At 43.2% G+C, this 22,457-nt stretch overlaps 1 protein-coding gene across 7 annotated transcripts in view; it reads right to left on the bottom strand.

Annotated features, from left to right (window-relative positions):
• Positions 1-250: 250 nt before the first annotated feature.
• Positions 251-22,457, bottom strand: part of arhgef10lb (Rho guanine nucleotide exchange factor (GEF) 10-like b) — a 32,090-nt gene continuing 9,883 nt past the window's right edge. For all 7 annotated transcript variants that reach the window (XM_034296165.1, XM_034296167.1, XM_034296166.1 and 4 more), the window contains 20 exons: positions 21,485-21,565; positions 21,101-21,209; positions 19,302-19,483; positions 18,961-19,140; positions 18,610-18,726; positions 18,217-18,309; positions 15,814-15,984; positions 15,484-15,629; positions 13,959-14,113; positions 13,194-13,309; positions 12,958-13,085; positions 12,287-12,387; positions 11,984-12,105; positions 7,978-8,064; positions 7,627-7,847; positions 7,182-7,339; positions 5,249-5,391; positions 2,899-3,070; positions 2,539-2,664; positions 251-2,154 (listed from right to left, as the gene is read on the bottom strand). In XM_034296165.1, the coding sequence (XP_034152056.1) occupies positions 1,580-2,154; positions 2,539-2,664; positions 2,899-3,070; positions 5,249-5,391; positions 7,182-7,339; positions 7,627-7,847; positions 7,978-8,064; positions 11,984-12,105; positions 12,287-12,387; positions 12,958-13,085; positions 13,194-13,309; positions 13,959-14,113; positions 15,484-15,629; positions 15,814-15,984; positions 18,217-18,309; positions 18,610-18,726; positions 18,961-19,140; positions 19,302-19,483; positions 21,101-21,209; positions 21,485-21,565 (3,183 nt within the window). In that variant the 3' untranslated portion in view covers positions 251-1,579. The remainder of the gene's footprint in view (positions 2,155-2,538; positions 2,665-2,898; positions 3,071-5,248; positions 5,392-7,181; positions 7,340-7,626; positions 7,848-7,977; positions 8,065-11,983; positions 12,106-12,286; positions 12,388-12,957; positions 13,086-13,193; positions 13,310-13,958; positions 14,114-15,483; positions 15,630-15,813; positions 15,985-18,216; positions 18,310-18,609; positions 18,727-18,960; positions 19,141-19,301; positions 19,484-21,100; positions 21,210-21,484; positions 21,566-22,457) is intronic.

Here is a 22,457-nt window from a genome sequence, read left to right as displayed (position 1 = left end):
CGTAAGAAATAAGCAAAACATCAAGAGCTTGCGTTGAGATCTATTTATTTCAATTACAAAGTGTCATACTGTAAAATGCACTGTCCAAATAGGTACCTGTCAAGCATACATTGGCTAAGACATTCTTTCCCTTTTTGTCTTTTCTTCACATCTTCTGGATTATTGAAATAAAAAAAACAGGACATTTGACATAGTTCTCACAGAGTTAATTTAAGATAAATTGTCTACATAGAAGTCCTCCTTGCTGTGACAAAAACAGGACACATGAAGTTCACTGATAACACTATGTAAAGTACCTTTATAGGGTTGTAAAGGGTTTAATGTATACCCATGCCCCATACAATACCATTAGCTGTCATGTTCTGTGTTAGCGACACACATTATACACTGGCAATGAGTCAATTAGAGTGACAAGCAAATTCATTCTTATGTTCATAACTGTCACTTTTTAATCACTGGTCAATTATATATTTTTCAAAGCATGTGCAAAAGATATGCAAAGGCATGTTCAGTTAGCCTCCTCAAATCATATTTGATGATACCCCCTAGTCTCGATCTGCCAGACTGAAGCAGCATCTGGTTGGAAGAGTGCGTGTAAAGAGTTTCGAGTTCCCCCAAATGGGACTGAGATGTGACCCCAGGGTCTAAAACATGTCAGACGCAGACTCCAGACTAAAACTCCATCCAGAGATGCAACCACAGGGTGGTAGAGGAATGTACCATGTGTATAGTCCTTCCTTAAACGGTCAACTATATCATCTGGAAATATATATATATTTTTTACATTTCTTCCTATAGAATGTATTTACATTTCAGTCACTTAGCATTTGTTCTTATGTAGGGATGTAGGGTTAGAGCATAGCCTAAAAGTGGGGAGGGGCAGTTCCCCTTGCTGCTCGCTGGTCAAGCCCATGGTCTTGTAGTTCAATGGTTTCCAACGTTTTCTGTTAATGCACCGCCTACAAAAAGTTGCCCTGTACCAAGTTCCCCTAAATAACCACCTCTAGTGCACTGTACCAGTTAGCCTATTATCTCCTAAGTCTTCTGAAGTACTCCCGGGGGACAGATCAAGTCCTCCCAGGTGGGGGAGAGCTTGGGAAGGTTGAACACCAGAAGGCTTGCGGTGTTCTGGGTACAGGGGATTTGGTGGCACAAGCAGGGAGCCATTCCAACAGTGAGTTGCAGTAGTTCAGATGTGAGATGACAAGTGCCTGGATTAGGACCTGTACTGCTTCCTATGTGAGGTAAAACGGTACTCTTGAAATGTGTTGTAGAGTCTGACCCCGCAGGTCACTGCTTTGATGTCTGCAGAGAACGACAAGGTGTGGTCTAGTGTCGCGTCAAGTTTCTTTAAACTCCAATAGGGGACACAGAGGAGTTGTCAACTTCAATGAGAGGTCTTTGAGTGGCAGACCTTTCCCCCGTAGGAAGAGCAGCTCCATCTTTTTGAGGTTGAGCTTGAGGTGGTGGGCCTGAGACGCCTAGCCCTGAGAGGGTGGAGAGGAGGATCTGGTGGTTCACAGTGTCAAAGGAAGGCAGAGCCATCTCTTGCACGGTCTAATCAGCCTTTTTTCCCCCCTTATGGGCACACTGTCAGCGGGAGTTGCCAAACCATGAGCGTATTTTCATTTGGGTCCCCATTGACTGCTGTGGTCCCTTCCCCAAGTCTTCGGAACCCCCTGCCTCCGGAAAACACGGCTACGGAGGTCACCTTATCCTTCCCCCGGCCCTCCCTGGTGGGGGGCTGCCCTCGCACCCACACGTCCGGGTCTTCGCTCAGCTCGTATATAGAGCCGTCCTCTGGGCTGTGCTCTGGGGTCTCCAGCGGTGCACCGCAGGGGCTCTGGTTGGGTTCAGCCGTCAGCAGTTTGCCAGGCAGCTTGCTGGTGGAACGGAGGCGGTACTGGAGCAGCACTCCCTTAGCCCTGGGGGGCTCCCCCTGGGGTGAGGAGCAGTCCGGTTGTGAGAGCGACTCCCGGGACCATTCATTCCTCCGCTCCCCACTCTCTCCTCCTCCCCCTACCTCCCCATTGACGTGGTCGGTGGGGTCACAGACCGAGTCGCGTTTCAGCATGTCTGGGGACAAGGTGCTGGAGGTGGCCACCAGGAAGTCCACTGGACCACAGTGGGCATTTAGAGAGGTCATCCCTTTACCTGTGGAACAAACAGCACACAGGGTTTGGCTGGAAAGCAAAGCAGCATTATCGGTAGCTCTTTTGATGGATTTGATAAATATATATCTTTACACAATTATAATACAGAAGACACTACAGCCAGTCAAGCCAACACGAGGGCTGTTACCTGATGCTACCGGTTTCATGTCTGTTAGAAATGTCCAACATGTTTTCATTTTTATTATTCGCTTTTTCATTTTTTTCTTTTTTCCCCCCGTTTTCCCAGCCGCTAATCAGCTAGCGTTTGAGCCGAGGCTAACAATCGACCCTGTGTTTGTCAGCTTGCTGCTACCAGAGAGCGCATTACAGTCCCCGCCGCCACCTGGGACACCCTCATTGTTAGTGTCTGTGCTAAAGGCCCCACCTGTTATTTTGGGGATGCCCTCCAATTTGGGCACGGGCAGGGTGACTACGATACCCTGGGCGGTGCCGACCCACAGCAGGCCCTGGCAGATGAGTAGGCTGGTGACTCGGACGACGCCCTGGTGACCTGGAAAAGAGACACATTCTGTCACTCCACTCAGGGCAACGCAGCAGCTGCACACACAAATCCACATCTACTGTCAGCGTCTGAGGCTCAATGGCATCTGAGTGGATCGAACAAACGACATTCTGAATAGCCTTTGGTAATACCTGTATCCAAAAGGGCATTCGGCCTGGATATGAATCCTATAACTGAAAAGAAAAGCTGTCGGTGGCCTGTGTCCTTAAACACTCTACTCGCCTGGGTTGAGGAAGGTGGAGCGTGTGGAGATGTTGATTTCCTGCAGGTGTTCCAGTGTTTCCGTGTGGAACAGACGGATGGAGGAGCCTTCGGAGAAGGCCATCCAAACTCCTCCCCCCGCGAGCACCATGTGAGTCACACTGACTCCAGGCTCTGGGTGCACCTCAAAACCCTGAGAGGAGAGACGGGGAGAGAGAGGTTATCAACGCACGTGTCTAAATACCTGTCACTCGGCGACAGGGACATGAAGCAACTGTCTAACCTTTCAAAAATAAAATGCCCGCGCAATCTTGGACATCTTGGACCTTTCTTAATAAAAAACATTTCAATAATTATAGCTAAAATATCAATTACAATGTTTATATTTATCAATCAGCGATTGTTCCTGGATGTCTCAAATTGTCTGTAATATAATCACTCACAAAAGAACAACATCAACACACATTACTTCTATTACAATATGCTAATCTCAGACCCCCGCTTCCTTTCTAAGATATTAGAGAAGGTAGAAGGAAGCCCAGCATTTGCCATCTTAACATCACACTGAGAAGGCACTGGTGAACGTAATGAAATAAATGACCTCCTGCTGTCCACTGACTGTGGTCATGTCTCTGTTCCTGTCATTTTAGATTGGGGGAAACGACTTACACTTTCAACCCAATCCCCAGTCTAAGAGGACATGGCTGGTTCAAATCATGTTTTTGATAGTAATTTGTTCGGCTGGGCTTGAATTCACCGGGACACTCCATGATCGAAACTGGTATTCATTTATGGTTTTGTGATGGGATCCCTAATAGCTTTACTGTACATGATACCCCCTTGGTAATGTCATGCCCTTTCATTGTGTGGTAGTTCCACAGTGACGTGATACTTGGGACCTAGCGCAGCCCAGTCTGGTGCTCGTGGACTGGGCAAACAGGCATAACCCAAAGCCCCTGTGGGTAATTACTTAAATTTAATTAAATTTGTGACTTGTTTAATTGGGTTACGTTTATCAACAAATGTGGTCGGAATTTAGCTCAAATATAAATATTAAAAAATATATATAATAATGTAACTGTAACTGATCAGTAACATATATATTTATTTTTTTACAGTGTTTACAGGGTTAACTGAGAAAAGCAGCCGTGCTTTTAGCGGAAATCCAAGGGTATCAATAGGATTGTTTAAAACGTGTCTCCACCTTATGGAAGACACTTCAAACCAAACCTACACACTTGATTTGGATGACAACATGTTTTAAAACTCTGACAGAAATAATATTATTAGACAAGAAATGTATGTATATTAAATAATTCAGAATTCCCTCCTAATATTGATGGTTACCCCATCACACCAAAAATGGTTGTTAAAAACCTTAGTGTTACCTTTCACGCTGGCCTAGCTTTTAATAACCATGTGAAATCCATATCCAAAACAGCATACTTTGATCTCAGGAACATTTCCAGAATTAGACCCTTTATCTCTCAGCTAGATGCAGAAAAAATGGTACATGCTTTTGTTTCATCTAGATTACGCTACCATAATGCCTTCCTCTCCAGCTGCTCAGACTCTATTATTAAAAGCCTAAAACTTGTACGGAACACCGTAGCTCTGATTTTAACCAACACTAGAAGAACATGTCGCTCCAGTTTTATCTGCGCTACATTGGCTGCCTGTAAAGTACTGCTCTGATTAGGATGTTACTCTTGTCCTTGAAGGCACTGCTTGGTCTTGCCCCCTGTAATCTGAGAAACATGCTCGCGTTGTAAAACCCAGAAAGGGTGCTCCGCTCCTTTGGAACATTCTGAAAACAAGCGAAATATCCTAATTCAGGCACAGCTTGATTTTTAGAATAGCATAAGACGATTCCTTAAACAGGAATATTAGGCTTGTTCAGATCCTAATTCAGGCACAGCTTGGTTTTTAGAATAGCAAAAGATGATTCTTAAAACAGGAATATCAGGCTTGTTCAGATCCTAATTCAGGCACAGCTTGATTTTTAGAACAGCATAAGACGATTCTTAAAACAGGAATATCAGGCTTGTTCAGATTTGTTATTGCTTCTGAAATCGACTATGTACCTTGTTTTCAGAATTTTCTGTATTGTTTCAGCAAACGTTCTCAGCCAACAAATTATGAAATTTGTTGTTGAGTAATGCATTTTATTCATTCTTTTTAGGAAGCATTTTTTGCAGTTGAAGTGCTTTAATATATATTAAAAAAGCTATTTGGAACAATATCCTGTATGCTTTCACCTTTTAGTTTTAGCCGAAATGTAAATAGTGTTACATTTTCCAGGGTCACATCTAAGTTCTCTTCCTCTCCCTTCAGCCCTGTAGAGATGAGGGTAGAAGGTTGTTTGACTCACCTGGGTGTGGAGGCTGGATCCCTGAATGACAGTGACATGGTTGGCAATACTGGCCCACACAGCGTTTTCCAGGGTTAGGAGGGTGCAGATGGGTCCATTGCCCACGGTCACTAGCCTGCATGACTCAGGGTCCCACAGCCCCTCTGGGAAAAGGAGAAAAGGATCGGTGCCTATTTATTGCCCATCTACCTGGACTCCTTGCTGTGACGAAAATACTTAAGTTCTTTCTCGGCAGTGAATAACACAGCAGCGAAAACAATATACTGTGAGTCGTTAAGCTAGCTTATTTCTACTTTACCTCAGTGGTTCTTAACAGATGGGTCTCGGGTGACTTATTGCTACTGACTTTTTAAAAAAAATAAGAAAACAACTAAAGGTGTGTAAAAACTATAATGAACATACAATTTAATTATTTTATTATCTGAAAACTCTTCTTCAATTAACATATTAAAATGTATCTATTAACAGTGCAATTTAGCAGATTGTGTGGTCTTAAACAGGTGAGCTTTTCATCATTCTTTGATGATAATATGAGTAATTATGAAATTGTTGGCAATGATGAAGGTAGGAATGTATTCTTTATAGAATTGCTGTCAATGAAGCAACAGAAAAATCCAGTTAGTATTTATACCTCAAAAAACTGTGATGTGAATAATGCGTTGTGACTAAGACAACCTGGTTCAATGGGGGTCCTGACACAAAACCAGTTGAGAACCACTGCTTTACCTAACTAGGTAAATAATTAAAAGAGGACCACATTTAATTGTTCTATTTAAGTATACGAAAACAAATTCTCTTTAGAAGAAATTAAAATAACTTTTTCTGCTTATACAATTCTATCATATTAAATGTACTTTCTTAAAAAAAATATTGCAACATGCAACTTAATTTAAATAATACATGTTTTACAGCCTGCATGCTGTCATTTCCAATAGGAGATAAGTCCTAGAACCTAGGATATAAGCACAAGCTAGAAGCACAAGCTAGAAAAATCCTATTTAGCAATATTGGCGTGTTCTTCTTCAGAATATTTAGCTTTTCCTCCATTTTCCCTGCTTCAATCAGAGCAACACCTAGAGGAATTGGGATAGTCAAGCTCAAGTGTCTTCCAAAGCACATCTGATGTTGTTCCGGTTCTAATCACACTGCTCGCTTAACCAGGAAGTCTATACCGGAATCCCTACACGCCGGAAGAAACGCACCCTCCTCGATTGACCTCACAGGCGTTTAAGCCACCACGAGAAGTTCCTAGCTTGTTGAAGCAAGGCAACCCTATTACTAACCCCCCAAGCCCTGGATTGGACCAACCCACCAGCCTCCATGGGAACCCAGGGCCAATCTGTGAGCAGAATTCAATCCTTGATCTTGCAAAGACAATATTGGTGTGTTTTAACATCTTTCTGTTAGGAAAGGCCTACACTGTGAAGTTAGCATTTTTATTGGGAAATGTGCATTTCTTTTAGCTTTTATTATTTTTTTTACGTTGGCCAAGGGTCAAGTCTAAAAAACATAGTCTACTCTGTTTGCAACATATTGTACTTTCTGCAACAAGAAACTATGTTGAAATCAGAATGTTGACAGTCCCATCTAACTTCATAGGCTTCTATTGCTCAGCCACAGGGCATCCTCTCCCATCTGGTGGGTTGTCCGTGTCCATCTGGGATTGAACTGAATGAGAAAATGACAGTATACAATATTATACAGCTCCGGAAAAAATTAAGAGACCACTGCTCCTTTTACTTTCCTTTCCAAAAAAAGTCGAAAAGGAAGGTTTTGAGTGAATAACAGAAGGGTTAAAATTAAGCGACCACTGCAATTTTAACCCTTCTGTTCCTCACTCAAAACTTTCCTTTTCAACTTTTTTTGGAAAGGTAAGAAATAGGTGCAGTGGTCTCTTTATTCTTTCCGCTGTACATGTGGTTTGCAGTCTCACCTCCACTCTTCCGAGCATAAACAGCAACTTTTCCATTGCCCAGCCCAGCGAACAGGAAGGAGTCAGAGTGTTTCAGGCACAGAACTGGACAACTGTCTGGTGTGGAGAAGGTCAGCAGGACCTGGGCAGCGGTGTCCACACTACCGTACACATGGATCCTTGGAAACAGAGTTCTATAAGGTGACCTCAATGCTTAAGCCATTTAAATATCAGAACACAGTATATAACAATGGCAATAACATCAGCCAACCACATTTCTACTGACAGAATTTGCGTCCACTTCCACTGCAACACTCCGGTTACAACAATGCTATTTTCAATACAAATTCGAAAGATATAAGTAGAAATGCTTGGGAACTGGGGAACAGTGGACAAACAAATCCATACGGTGTAGCATGAAACAAACGCATGCTTGTTAATGCTAAAGGTACACGTGAGGACTCACGAGCCATCCTGGAGGCCGACACAGATGGTGTTGCCAGTCCTGGCTGTGCTCTTGGCGGCCACCTCCCCCTCCTCTTGCTCCTCCCTAGGACACGGCTCCGTCACGTGGTCCAGGCACAGGACAGGCGCCCCCAGCTGGATGGATTTGACTGCGCGCGGCGTGGAGCGGTTCAGAGAGAAGATCTCCACCTGACCTTGGTTGCTGTCACCTCCACTGGCCACCTGGTCAGGGCATGAGGATTTTTCCAATTGTGAAAGACGATCAATCTCAACAACGCTAACTGAAATTAGAGCAGTGGTCAGTAGTACTGGTCTGCTCTGGTCCTGGAATCTGGAAATATGCCTAACTCACCCAGAGATAGCCCTGCGGTAGAGAGGTGCTGGCTGCAGAGAAGCCCAGCAGGGAACACTGGACCGGGTTGTGAAGGGCGGCCTCCAGCTGGAGACAACACAACAGATGCTCTGTTTAACACACTGGCCCACTGTCATCTCAATTCAGTTATAGCAGAGGAGAATTGGAAACACGCAGTGAGTGTCTTTGGTTATATGGATATAGGCAGTATTCGGCATTATAGGCAATTTCAAAGCAAGTTCTCATTTCTTTCACCACAACATTCCTTTGCCGTTCCTGCGACGTGATTGGAACCTTTTTAGAACACCTCTACAACATCCTGCTTACCTTCATGTGGAATCACAGGACATGAGTGAGTATTTTCAGCATGCATCTGATTCTCTACTCGAGCCCTAAGGTTATTAATACCATATACCAGGACAGAAATAATGTTCTTCTGGCAAGGAAGAAAGCATGCTTTACTCAATATGCAGCATGATAGCCTCAGCAATAAAATGAAGGTGACATTCTGTCGCAATGATCACACTCTGTAGTAGTTTGTTCATAGAATAAATTAATCCAAACATTTGTGTATTTCTCTTTGCAGCTGGTGACCAATAAGATGCCATCGATTTGATTGGACGTGGCAGACTGCATTAAAGCATCAAATACAACATATTGTGAACAATGGTGTTTTAGCTGCATCGTGACATCCCTCACTCCAAGTCAGAACAACGCTATTTACTCTAACCAGTTTGGTTGCACTCACTCCCAGTCAGAACAACGCTATTTACTCTAACCAGTTTGGTTGCACTCACTTCCATTACTTCCCAGTTTTTTTATATCCAGTTTACTGGATCTTTTCACTCTCCAGTGTTACATAGGCAGGTGTATGATTATAGATTATAGTTTAGATTACAGTTCTGTTTAGATTATAGTCCTATTTAGATTATAGTTCTGAATGTGTTGGTAGACTTTTAAATTGTACTGGTGTGAGCTTATGTGAGTTACTGTAGTTAAATAATTCCACTGCATTGTTTAGGGACCTGCAACAACCTGTGCTATAATGTCAAACCAGTGACCAGTAACCAGTAACGCGTTACAACTTGAAATAAAGATGCAAATCCAAACACTGTAAGTCCATATCAAATACAAGGACCAGTAACTCCTCTCTGCAGGACTGGCACTGTCCAGATAAGGGCGCCTGCCGAATATCCATTCAAATGGTGTAAATTAATATTTTGGCCAGGAGGGGGTCCTTTGAATTTTAAAATGCTATCCGATACACACAACCTCTCGTTCCAAGGACGGAGGCTTCTGAATTTCAAACTTTTCAGATGAAGGGAACAGTAGTGGAGAGTAAGCGGTGGGAGGAGAGGAGAGGGAGTGGAGGCAGAGAGGAGAGTGCATTGCATGGAGAGGAGAGAGATTGGGAAAAAAAGGAGGTGGAGTGGGTGGATGGATGGGGGGGAGAGAAAGGAGCAAGAGGAGTTTCCAATGCGGTGTTTCTTTGGAACAGGGCTGACATAGCTTGGGTCAGCAGTAGTACACTATCAGGAACTACCATGCCCTTTTGGATGCAGTCTGGTCTGTGATTTAGTATTTACTTGTAATTTATGCAAGTATGTTTGTGGGACAGCCAATCCAGCGAGGCCCGCGTGCGGGTAGGTTTAGCTTAGAGAAACCATCCGCCAGTCTTTCAATCTCAACTTGGAAAGATTACTACTTTGAATACCATCCAGCATTTGCCTCGCAATATGGATTATCTTCAGGACTCAGTGGCCTCAGCAGAGTCACCAGAATAAGGTGCTTACCCTCTGATCCATCCTCTATCCCAAGACAGACAGACTGTGAGGAGGGAATCACCAAGCACACTGTTGTTGTAAAAGGAGAGTGGGATCTTTGGTTGAGTGTGTTGATAACAGTATCAACAGTGTGATGATAACAGTATCAACAGTGTGATGATAACAGTATCAGCAGTGTGTTGATAACAGTATCAGCAGTGTGTTGATAACGGTATCCGTAATGTGTTGATGATGCTAACCGCAGTAAGCTGATTACAGTATCAGCAGTGTGATGATAATGGTATCAGCAGTGTGTTGATAACAGTATCAGCAGTATGATGATAATGGTATCAGCAGTGTGTTGATAACGGTATCAGCAGTATGATGATAATGGTATCAGCAGTGTGTTGATAACGGTATCAGCAGTATGATGATAATGGTATCAGCAGTGTGTTGATAATGGTATCAGCAGTGTGTTGATAACAGTATAAGCAGTATGATAATAATGGTATCAGCAGTGTGTTGATAACAGTATCCGTAATGTGTTGATGATGGTATCCGCAGTGAGCTGATAATGGCATCTGTATTGTGTTGATAATGGTATCTGCAGTGTGTTGATAATGGTCTCCGCAGTGTGTTGATAATGGTCTCCGCAGTGTGTTGATAATGGTCTCCGCAGTGTGTTGATAATGGTCTCCGCAGTGTGTTGATAATGGTCTCCGCAGTGTGTTGATAATGGTCTCCGCAGTGTGTTGATAATGGTCTCCGCAGTGTGGTGTAATCAGTCTTTATTTTTTAATAACAAAACACTCAAAAAAATCTGTCTGATTTGAATGGAAAAGGTGTGTGCATCCTCTAAGGAAGTTGTCTTCAGTGCATGTGATATCATTGTTTCTTAAACCCTGACAAGCAAACTAAGTTGATGTGTCAGCAATAGAAGAATGAACACAGCGTAGAAGAACACCTGTCATGTCAACCTGCTTCACACTCAGTAATGACTTCATTCTTAACAGCTCAGCATACGGCTTTAAGTTGGTGCTCTAATCTTTCCCTCAGAATAACAGAACGGTGCCAGGTGATGTGTGTGGGTAAGACCTCAATGATCGTAAGCCAGATGACACTGCAATTTACTGCACATTAACACTCACAATTGTACCTTCTTACTAGCACGGATTTACCGGGGAAAGTGCTTAATTGACACGTTTTTTTAAACTCAGATTAGGATGTGTGGTTATCTCACCTAGCTACGTTAGGATGAACGCAGCAACTGTAAGATGCTTCGGATGAGAGCATCCCCTAAATGAACGAACATTTTGCAGTGGTAATTTTGTGATCCCGTGCATGAGCAAGGACTGCTATTGTAATTCACGTGAGTGAAAGGATTCCATTTTCTTTATCAAACTGCTTCCATAATCTCATCAGTCACTAAGGCTGTCTTGCCCAGTTTGGCATGCTAGAAGACGTTAAAGAGATTGGCAGTGAAAAAGATGACATTATAGCGTAAGCTGCTAATCACAGCCAACGCCACACAAAGGAACCCCAGTCCCACTACCCTGAGTTCCAATTATTTGATCGTGTTCTGATTCCCCTGTTGATTCAAACCAAAGCATGCGACATCTTCTGCTCTCTGTTCAAACGTAAATCCGCTGCTGTGCCAGATAGCAACCCCCCTTTCCCCTCCTTTTCTTCTCCTCCAAAATTTTGTGATGCCCAATTTTGTGATCATCGCCATGCCTTGTTGTAGCACCTCACAACCTGCTCAGGGAAGTCTGTCAGGACATGTCCTCTGAAGCACATCCTTTTGATTCCTTCTGCTTGTTATCACAACACCATCTCCAGCAGGACGTTTGAGGACAGCGCATTCTCCAGCCAACGATCACATTTGAGCTTGCAGGTATCTACCACCATAAGGAGTCCCCAGAGCTTGACGAGGTAAGACAACCATGTCAGACATCATTGCCACTCACCCCAAAAACAGGGTGATCCATTTCAAACCGCTCTCCACAAGAATCAGTATTACTCAATTAAGACTCACACTCCTGATCGCAATGACACACTTTATATGTGGTACGATATTTCTCAAATGTCCTTTATCCTTGTACTGTAGCACTACAGCATGGCAGTGTCATTTCGCATACATGTGCTCGGAATGGACATCTTCATGAATCATATATTTCTGTTGCTCAGGTCATCAAAATACTTCTACTCTGCTACCGAACGTCTTTACACCCGTAGCTGTTTACCTTCAGGTCTTGTGTTTTGGGGCAGAAGATGGGTATTCGGCAGGCTAGCAGGGGACACCAGAATGGAGGTCTAGTCTTCCCATCATCCTCAGCACACACCCAGCCTGGCGAGTTCTCTTCCCCTGCGTCAAAAGTCAAACGATTGGTTGTACACCTCAGCAAAATCCATCAGTGGGGAAAAGCATATATATGATTATCACTATACCACAAAGCTATAACATCTATTAGGTCTTTATAGGAGTTCTAATCTAAGCTTGTACGCTAGCTACAGTATGAAATGCCCATTTGGATGAGTCGACTCACTCTGTGCTATCTTGGCCAGGTGTAGGCGATTGACCCAGTAGATCTTGCTAAGGGGACTGGGGGTGTTGAAAACCACCATGAAATTGACCGGCCGCCCAGATCTGAGCGGCAATAAAACACACATATTAACATGCAGACACAGACATAAACAAGCAGTCACAAGTATGGATGACATGGAAGGGAATGTAGAGGGGCTTTATGAACATCCACACCACAGTCTCCTATTGACTCTGTCTTTGCATTTTAGGGGTTAGAGCTAGTGGATACTGTTGCTGATGCTGGACCTCGATTGGCATCGGAAAAACACGAAACATCAATCCAGGTGCAGGCTCTAATTGCCTAGTTTGGCATTTAAATGACTGCCTAGAGTTGTAAAGGGCTCCAAGATTCCCATATCAAACTGCAGAGGAACAGACCAGAGGCCAGGGACCCCCTCCTCAGCTTGGCACAAGAGCGTGTACCAAGCTGAGGAAGTCCCATCTGCCCTGCCATCTGCTACCCACCTACCCAGGAGAGATCCCGAAGACCATATAGTTCCCCACCCACCCACCAAGCCACCCACACGTGCACACACACACACACACACACACAGAAACACACAGCAACACATGCACGCTAAAACTCAAACACACACGCATCTTTGGAACCCGGTTACCCTCCTGGGCGCTTACTTGTCAGGCTTGCCTGGCACAGCCAGCCGTAGGCGGCACTTGTTGGCACACTGGATTTCTTCCTCTTTGATGCGGATGAGCCTCTGCAGTGCCAGGCACCAGTCCTGCCCGACGGCAGTGTTCAGGTTCTGAAAAGGAACAGAGAGACCGTGGGTAGACAATCGGTATCATGTGATGCCATTGAGCAGCGTTTGAAAATCAAGGTGTCTGTATGTGTGTGTGTGTGTGTTCCGAACCTGGTAGGTGCCTTGTAAAGTCCCCACTAGGAGGGTGACCTGTTCAACCACGGACAGGTCATGTTGTAGCTCATCTAGATCCTGGTACAGTCTGGGGGGGCCCAGGAACACTTTACCTGACACACAGAGTTCTATCTTCATTATCAGTCTCCATCACCATGGTGGTCGTCAACACCATCATCATCGCTAACTGTCCCATCATCAAACACCTCTGTTATCATCCTCTTATCTTTGACCAAGCGTATCGGAGCATATTTAAAGGGCCATTGTGCGTGAAAGAATTCACAGGAGGAAGAGGTATAGTACAAATCTGGACCGTTAGTTAACTGGTGATTAGATGGACGGACCATCACCGCTGCTGTCACTCATCACTCTCTGACATTCCAAGGGTTAGGAGATGTCCTGCAGTGTCTCCACCAGAACACTAGTCCACCCCAGTAAAATCCTCCAAATAGTACAGGATTTTTATCGCAGATGTGTAAGACAAGGGACAATATCTTACAGAGGACTGACATGCGACCTCTGTTTTGTCATTCAATTGATTAACTACACAACCGTTCAATTAATTAATTACAATACACTACAGTCGGACAATAGTTTTCCACCCCCTTTCTGAGCTAACTGACAGGTTAGTATCAGCTAGAACCAGGGCTTGACGACAGAGTGGAGAAGACTTTTGTAGCTTACAGTTAGATGGCATCGTGATTATGAAAGTGATCAGTGAATTTAAGGCGGAATTAGACCCAACAGAATGTGTGTTTTTACCTGAAACCTTAGCAACGTTCGGCCTTTTCCCTGGATCTTTGTTTTGGAAGCTGTCTTGTCCCACCTCCACCACCTGCGTCTGCAGCAAGGGAGCACTCCACTTGACTGTGTATTTGGGGCCAATGGGAACAAGACTGCTGATATCAGGGGGACCCCTGGTGGAAGGAACAGGAACACGTTACACTGGACTGAACGCGGATAGAGGGTACACACACACAGACAGTTTTCAATAGTATTTCCCCAGCTGTCACAATAAGGCGAAGAAGACAGTTCCCTCTGTTTCCCCTCTCTATAGGCCTGAACTAGATTTTGAACACATGATAATGCAATCAACGACTGAGAAAGGCTCCAAGTGTGTCAGGGCTCTTTGAATCAACAACATGAAAGTGGTCCTTCTGATCAGTTGAATTCTCCCCAAACCGTGGACTCCCTACTGATTTTTGGGACCATTAATATTAATACATTCCCATAATTACGCATTCTGAAGTAGAATTCTGAAGCACTGTTATCCTTTCACAAGGACAATGCTAGCATGGGACATGACTGGAATCAACCAGGGGTGGGTAGAGTATCGGAAATCTGTACTGAGGTAAAATTAATGTTACTTAGGTTTACTCAAATAAAAATAACCTTCTTCAGAAAATAACCTAATAGAAAAAAAAAAAGAATCCGGTCATTCATGTGCCATGTGTCTAAGTTACTGTCCCCATGTAAAATGTAACCAATCTGGGGTAGTCATCTAAACAAAACTGTTTTCATAATGAGCCATCACATGTCCCTGCAGACTGTAGATCTGCCGTCAGTTTGTTGTCACAGCTTCTCTAGTTTAGCCTGCTAAATACCAATCACAGCTCTTGTCGATCTGGTTCACCCAAATCTTGAGGGGTGTTTCTTTAAAGGCGTCTCCAACCCCCTTGATCCCTTACATAACTAGACCAGTCATTGCTTCAAAGCTGCCATCGCAGGACAGTGTTAGAAATTCTGGTAACCGCTGCGCGAGCAGAACATCAGTGAACAGAATGGGCTGACAATATAAAACAATTTTATATTTTTAGGCTATATATATATATACAGTACATCATTGATGCAACTGAAGTGATTTGGTCAAATGTAAGAGATTAAAAAGTAATTAACTTAAGTAGATGTAAGGTCATTCTGTACTACTAGGTTTAATCATGTGAGGTTCACTGATAGAAACTGACATTTTAAGATGCAAATTTGGGGGAAATTTTACCTCAGTTCCTTTGACATGCTATGCAAGTTATGTTGGCCAAGACAGGAAAATAAATAGTTGTTTGACATGTTCTCACATCTTCTCCATCAGTGGCGTCATTAGGGCTAGCCCCTGATCTATTCATCTATAATTCCGATCACGCACTATCACAATGTAGACGTGTAGCCCGCTAGCATGTAAATGTTCCTCGTGTACATTCAAAACCCTGTACTTTCTGTCCGGGGGGGGGGGGGGCACACCTCTGTTCTCCATCCATATTTCTACGGTCTAAACTATGTAGCGCTGACTCACTTGATGTTGATGTTGGCACAGATTAGCGTGTCGTTGAGGAGAAAGACTTTACGCTCCTTGGACTTGAGGACCTGTCCTTTCTCCCCGTACACCGTCTCGATCAGCACCTCACACAGTATCAGCTGCCTCTGATCCGAGTTTAATAGCTAAGACGCAAATATCACATATCATTTATTACACCCTATCCACACACACTACGCACCAAACACACACACGCAGAACGCACACACGCAGAAAGCATACACAAAGAACACGTAAACAAGAACAATTCCAGATTTTCTGTTTGACCTTAAACTATATTTCCATTTCAAGGCAGATGGACAGACGGACCTTGGTCAGTTGACGGTCACCAACGCTGCGCGCCAGCTGCTGAATTTCAGCCACCTGGTCAGCGACTCGTTTCTGCTCGTTCAGCCTCTCGGCTAACGTCTCCAGCTCGGTGAGGGCCAACTGCAGGGACAGGCGGTCAGGGTGGTCCCGGGGGGTGTTCTTCAGCATGTCCTGGCGAGGGGAGGGTGCGGGGAGGGACAGGGGACACGGAGAAATGAGATTGAGGAAAAAAAGAATTACACTACAATAGTTATATTTAGATGAACAAGACTTGATGCCAGATTTAAGTAGGAGATGCATTTGTTATAGTTTAAAAGAGTTTTAGGTGCTAGTGTGAATCAAAAATGTGTTTTAGCATTTGTTCTAGTTATTTAAATGACATTGTGTTCACAACAATTGACGTAGTCAAAATAGGCTGACCATCATTACAGTAGCGAAAGCTCTCTTCCTCTCACTTCCTCAGTCTGTAGAATCAATGGAACTTCCAGTGGAAAATTCAACCTGTTAGTAACACACAGGATTCCCCTGTGTTTCCACCTGACATGCTTAATAATATATCCAGTTTTTGGTTGCTTATTACAGAATACTTTGTAAAACATACATTACCGTGTAGTTAACAGTATTTTTCCGTAGTATACCAAAAATACTGTGTATAGACCATGTAGATATAATATACTGTACATCTGTCATTTTCAGCAGTTCTAAACTTTTTAAAGATGTCCTTCAGTAATTGAAAAGCCATACCCCAAGCATAAATCGGCCTACTGTACTATGGTTTTCAGTAGGACATTCAAGGAGTTGGTATGATAGGGCTCCTTGATGTAATCTGCCTCCCCCTTGCTTGAGCAGAGAACAAAAGAGGAATGACCCCCCCCCCCCCCCGACAGTGAGACCTAGACCACCTAATGCAGGGGTTCCCAAACTTTTCCCAAACCTCTGACCTTACTGAGTGACTGACTGACTGACTACTCCTTGTTAAAAAGCGTAGTGGTTAGAGACGCTCCGGAACAACAGATCCCACGTTCGCCTCCCGTAACAGTCAAAATGCATTATGCATGAGGTTCAGGACAGAAAAAACTTCGCTAGCTACAACTTTACGTAGCTAGGTAAAAGGAAACATAAAATAAAATGGTTCTGGTGGATATTAGGATTTGTTCAGGATAGACAAACACTTCGCTGGCTTCACGATTCTCTCCTCTTTTCACTTGACAAAGAAATCTGTTATCGTTAGTGATGGCCATTCGAGGCTTCATTATTGTTCTTCTAGCAGCCGGATATTATGCTAGCAGTGCTAACTCAGATTTTCTTTTTCTAAATAAAAGCCATCATTGAACTATATAAGTTAATATAGTTAACAATCTTGTCTGTACATTTTATGTTTAATGTCCGTTCCAATGTTATTCTTGTCTTTTTCTCAGACTAGATTGTTAACTATATTGCCTTATACATTTCAATTATGGCTTTTATTGTGATAAAGAAAATCTGAGTACTGCCAGCATAATATCCTGCTGTTTAAATAACGCAAATGAAGCCTTGAACCGCCATCACTAGTTATCGTCACCTATATTGATAGAAACTGTATCTATGTCATTCACAAATGGCTAATTAACTGTTAAAGCAGCCAGTGGCAAAAGAGGATTTGTTCAGGATAGACAAAAACCTCATTGGCTACAACCTTGAGTAGGTACGTTATGGGAAGCCTAAAATGAAACTGTTTACTATATTGCAACTATTTCTGGTGGATTTTTGAATTATGTCTCAGGATTTGTTCAGGACAAACAAACACTTCACTGGCTACACAATTCTCTCGTATTTTCACTTGACGAAAAAGTCTGTTATCATTACCTATATTGATACAGTTATTGTATCAATGTCATTCAGGAACGGCTAATAAGCTGTTAAAACGGCCATTGGCAAAAGCTATACAGTTCATAAATGCTATTTGTGGTGGAGGTAAACTTTATAATAAAACGTTACTCGGTTTAACACAATATAATGGCGTCTAGCGACATATTACTTGCTAATAAGCTTTTAAAATGGCCAGTGGCAAAAGTCATACAGTTCATAGATACTATTTGTGGTGGAGGTAAACTTAATAAGAAACGTTACTTAGTTCAAGGTTTATTAATGGTGTCTATACTAAAGGCTATACTAAAGCCCAGAATGTGTGCAATTTGGTGGCGTTAACGACAATGCCTTTCACATTTGCGACCCGGGTTTCATTCTCGAGAGGGCAGCCACGATTAACACATTTTATTGCGGGCCTGTTAACACTTACATTTTATTATCTCCAACGCAAATCAGGCAACAAGTCTTGTTCATCTAAATAAAACTATCATATTGTAAAAACGCTCTTAAAAAGCAGACAAAGAGAAGGACACATAAAAATGTCTAGGTACTAACCTGTAGCAGCAGGATAAACTGAGGGAAGCGCTGGATAGGTTTAACCATAAGGCCATAAAGTGTGATTCTGTCAGGACTGGATGCTTGCTTCTTCTGCAGAGAAAAAAAGCATAAGGCCCTGGTCAACATGGAGCCAGTCAACTGAGCGTGCTACATATCAGTCTGGCAATGCCAAACATGTTCCAATTCCGGATGAACCTTTAACGGTTGGAGGCAAACCAACTGACCTTTTTACCAAAAGCTACTATAACACAACTCCAAATATGTATGATGAGTTACGAATGTGAATGTAATGTAGTAGAGTAGATATAGTGTACCAACAAACAATTGTAGAGCCTTGTGAGATGAAAGAATGTATTCATTATGAACCAAATGATCAAGGATGCCGCCCACCTTGAGAAACTCAAGGAAAGCTGGCTTGGAAATGCAGGCTTTCTTGATGAGCTCCATGGCATTAGTGAAGTTGTTCACATACTCACTGTAAACATCTAGTACCATGGACTTGGAAAACTATGGAGAGAAAAATTGGTAATTTAAAATTTGGTAACGTTAAGTTCAATGTAAGAAAACCTGCAAGGAAATCAGGAAAAAATATGCACTTTTAAATTATTCCAGCAGGGTTGTGTTTATTGTGTAAATAGAAGAAAACCAACCGGAAGGACTACCTGGACTTATCCACTAAGAAAATACCTGGATATACCTGGAAGAAATCCACACGTTTTCTAACCCATCCCCCATACTGACCGAAGCCACAAAGAGGTCTCCGATTTTCTCACTGACGTCCCACTCGGCTACGCGGGACGCCATGGCGATCTGGAACATGGAATGGCACTGCAAGATCTCCCTCAGACGGTAAAATATGGGACGGACTTTCCTCTCACTCAAGATCCGAGCCTCTGGCTGCAGCAAGGGCTTCTGGTACTCCTGAGAGTAAATCAGAGTTAGGTGGTATCTGACTAACTGGTTTAGCGGAACTCATCCTCATGCCTTTTGACCCCAGACAGTAATTTCAGATCCAAAGTGTGTGGGGGGAACTGGGAACTGAGGATACGAACAAGGTCTCTTAAAGGTCATTTCAGTCTCACCTCCAAGATTCTCTTGAGAGAGTCCACATAACTTGTTTCACTCTGAACGATGGAACCAAGGATGTGGCGTCTAATGACCTGTTGGGGGCTGAGGCCCTCTGGCATGGGGCTTAGCTGGGGTGGCGGATGCTTCACTTCAGACACCGTCACATCCAGATAACCAGCGTCATCATCATTCTCCTCTGTAGGGAAGCAAAGCACACGTACCGTTAGACTCTGAGTTAAATGTTTCCTGGGTTGAAAGTGGTATTAGGCTGTCTACCTGCACTGTTCTCCTTGCGTTCTCCTGTGGAAACAGCGGAATATCGCACCAGAACTAAGGCAGAATATATTAGGGTGGTGTAACAGGGTATTAAATGGATAATCGGTTAGCACCGTGGTCGGCGCCGGTAGCATTTCAGTCGGTTACATCACTCGCTCGGAGACTTTGAAGTACTTGTTTCCGCTGGTTTTGTGGGGTGATGTTAGCGCTGCTTTGTGGGTGACATTTGATACTAAGTTCAGAAGATGGCTGGTTCGAGACCTGTGTGGGAAGGTCAAAGTGAAACTGTTCCATAGGCAAATTCTGGTCTGAACAGAACCCAGCCCTGTCCCGTCTTGTTCTGAACAGAACCCAGCCCTGACTCGTGTTGTTCTGAACAGAACCCAGCCCTGTCTTGTGTTGTTCTGAACAGAACCCAGCCCTGACTCGTGTTGTTCTGAACAGAACCCAGCCCTGTCTTGTGTTGTTTAGAACAGGACCCAGCCCTGTCTTTGTCTGAGGCTGTCTGACACCCTAATGATGGAGTGCACAGCCAGGCACCCAGTACAACCAGATGAACAAGAACTGAGCTAGTACAACTCTGACAGACTTCTTTATTAACTGTTCAGTTACACATTAGCTCAAAATACAAGCTTCGACTAGTTTGTATATTGTTACATTATATAGGTCATTCCGATTGAAAAACATGACAAAGTGAGCTTCGATGACTGATATTAATTCAAAGATATCCTTTCCAGTTAAGTCAGTCCATGACTCTCTCTGTGTGTCAGTCGGTCTGTGTTAGTCAGATTGTGTTAGTCAGTTATTCATTGGGTCAGTTTGTGTTAGTCATTCAGGCAGTCAGTCAATGTTAGTCAGTCAGTCTGTCTGTCTGTCAGTCATTCAGTCAGTCTGTGTTTGTCAGTCGGTCTGTGTTAATCATATAGTCAGTTCCTGCGTTAGTCAGTCAGTCTGTGTCAGTCATTCAGTCAGTGCCTGTGTTAGTCAGTCAGTCTGTGTTAGTCAGTCAGTCTGTGTTAGTCATTCTGTCAGTGCCTGTGTTAGCCAGTCAGTCTGTGTTAGTCATTCAGTCAGTGCCTGTGTTAGTCTGTCAGTCTGTGTTAGTCATTCAGTCAGCACCTGTGTTAGTCATTCAGTCAGCGCCTGTATTAGTCATTCAGTCTTTGTTAATCATTCAGTAATTTCCTGTGTTAGTCAGTCAGTCTGTGTTAGTCATTCAGTCAGCACCTGTGTTAGTCATTCAGTCAGCGCCTGTATTAGTCATTCAGTCTTTGTTAATCATTCAGTAATTTCCTGTGTTAGTCAGTCAGTCTGTGTTAGTCATTCAGTCTGTGTTAGTCAGTTTCTGTCAGTGTTCGTCATTCAGTCATTCAGTCTTTATTAATCATTCAGTCAGTTCCTCTGTGTTCGTCAGTCTGTAAGTTTGTTTTAATCATTCAGCCAGTCTGCGCTAGTCATTCAGTTAGTCAGTCTGTGTTTGTCAATAAGTCTGTGTAAGTCAGTCAGTCAGTCAAAAGCCAGTAAGAATAATGTTTACCTGTGGTTTCTTTTTTCTGCAGGAAAGAGACTTTACGCATCATGGCTAACTTTGTCTTTTCCAGGCCGTCCTTGGTGCCATCTCTCGCTGCTTTCATCAGCAACTGCACCTTAAAGAGAAGTAAAAGGGAAAGTAGTGAAAGTGAAAAAACTGCTGTGTAAACATGTGAGGAAAGAGAGAAGAAACCTCCCAGCTATGCCTCAACCAGCCCATGGCCAGACTGTTCAAAATCTTAGCTGTTGTCTCCTTTCGCTCCTAACCACTTCATATGCAACTTATCTTGTTTTTAATTACAGACTAGTATATATGCAAGTCTTGATAGAAGTAAGGTAATACAACTTTTTTTAATGTGACGCTGCGTTAAAGTACTCAATGAAGTAGTACCTTGAAGTCACTGCTGCGCATGGCCAGCTCATGCTTGGTCTTGGCGCATCGTTCCTTCAGTCGCCACACGTCCTGAGAGAGCTAAGGTTATCGCCACGCAAACGGCCCGACAATCAAGTTAGAAGGACAGGACAGCAGATCAGGTGAGTGGATGGAAGGAGAGACGATAGAGAAGGATAGTCAGGTCAGACGAAAGAGAAGCAGCCATGGCAATCACAAGAAAACACAGATGACAGAATGTCAGTTGGCGTTAGAATGAATTGTTTCAGAAAGTTGAAAGAAGCTCAAATGTACTTGATGTCATTCTCTTTAATCGTTATAGGAATACACTGGTCCTACTCTGGTTACATTCGGGGAAAAAATTATTTCTAATTGTCTTTCAATCCATTTCCCTTTGCTAAGCTGAACCCACAAACAAACTGAAAATAGAATTTCTACATAATAAACTATAATTTAAAAAAACATGTTTTTTATTAAAAATGAGATTTTAAAAAAAACATAATAAGCATAATGGACAATACCTCATATTACAGAAAGCCTAATCCTGCATCTTCACAACAACAAATCTTAAATAACACAGACTGGGAGGAAAAGAAACTTCAGCAGCAGAAAGAGCAGCAGAGTGTGGACAAACTGGGAAGACCCAGAGAAAAGAAGAGGAACAAAGAGAGATTGCTGACAAACACAATGAACCCAAAATACGTATAAGTCTCACTTCCTCAGTAACCAACCCTGCAACGACGTACATTTAAACCAACTGTGTACTGTTCCTCCTCTGTGGGAGGGATGTGAGGTGGTTTTATTAAACACATTTGCATTTTACACAGTAGGGCTACTGTTAAAGTAGGGCTCAAATGCTCTTACAACCAACAACTTCATCTGTTACATTTTGGGATTGAAAAGTGATGTGCATTTGACATCATAATTCAGTATTCATGATTTGACCAATCCACAGTACTGCCATCTTGTGGAC

The sequence above is a fragment of the Esox lucius genome, chromosome 12 (genome assembly GCF_011004845.1).
Source record: "Esox lucius isolate fEsoLuc1 chromosome 12, fEsoLuc1.pri, whole genome shotgun sequence".
NCBI classification, from domain to species: domain Eukaryota; kingdom Metazoa; phylum Chordata; class Actinopteri; order Esociformes; family Esocidae; genus Esox; species Esox lucius.
The sequence above is the reverse complement of the archived record's forward strand: the minus strand, read 5'-3'. Positions and strand labels throughout refer to the sequence as shown.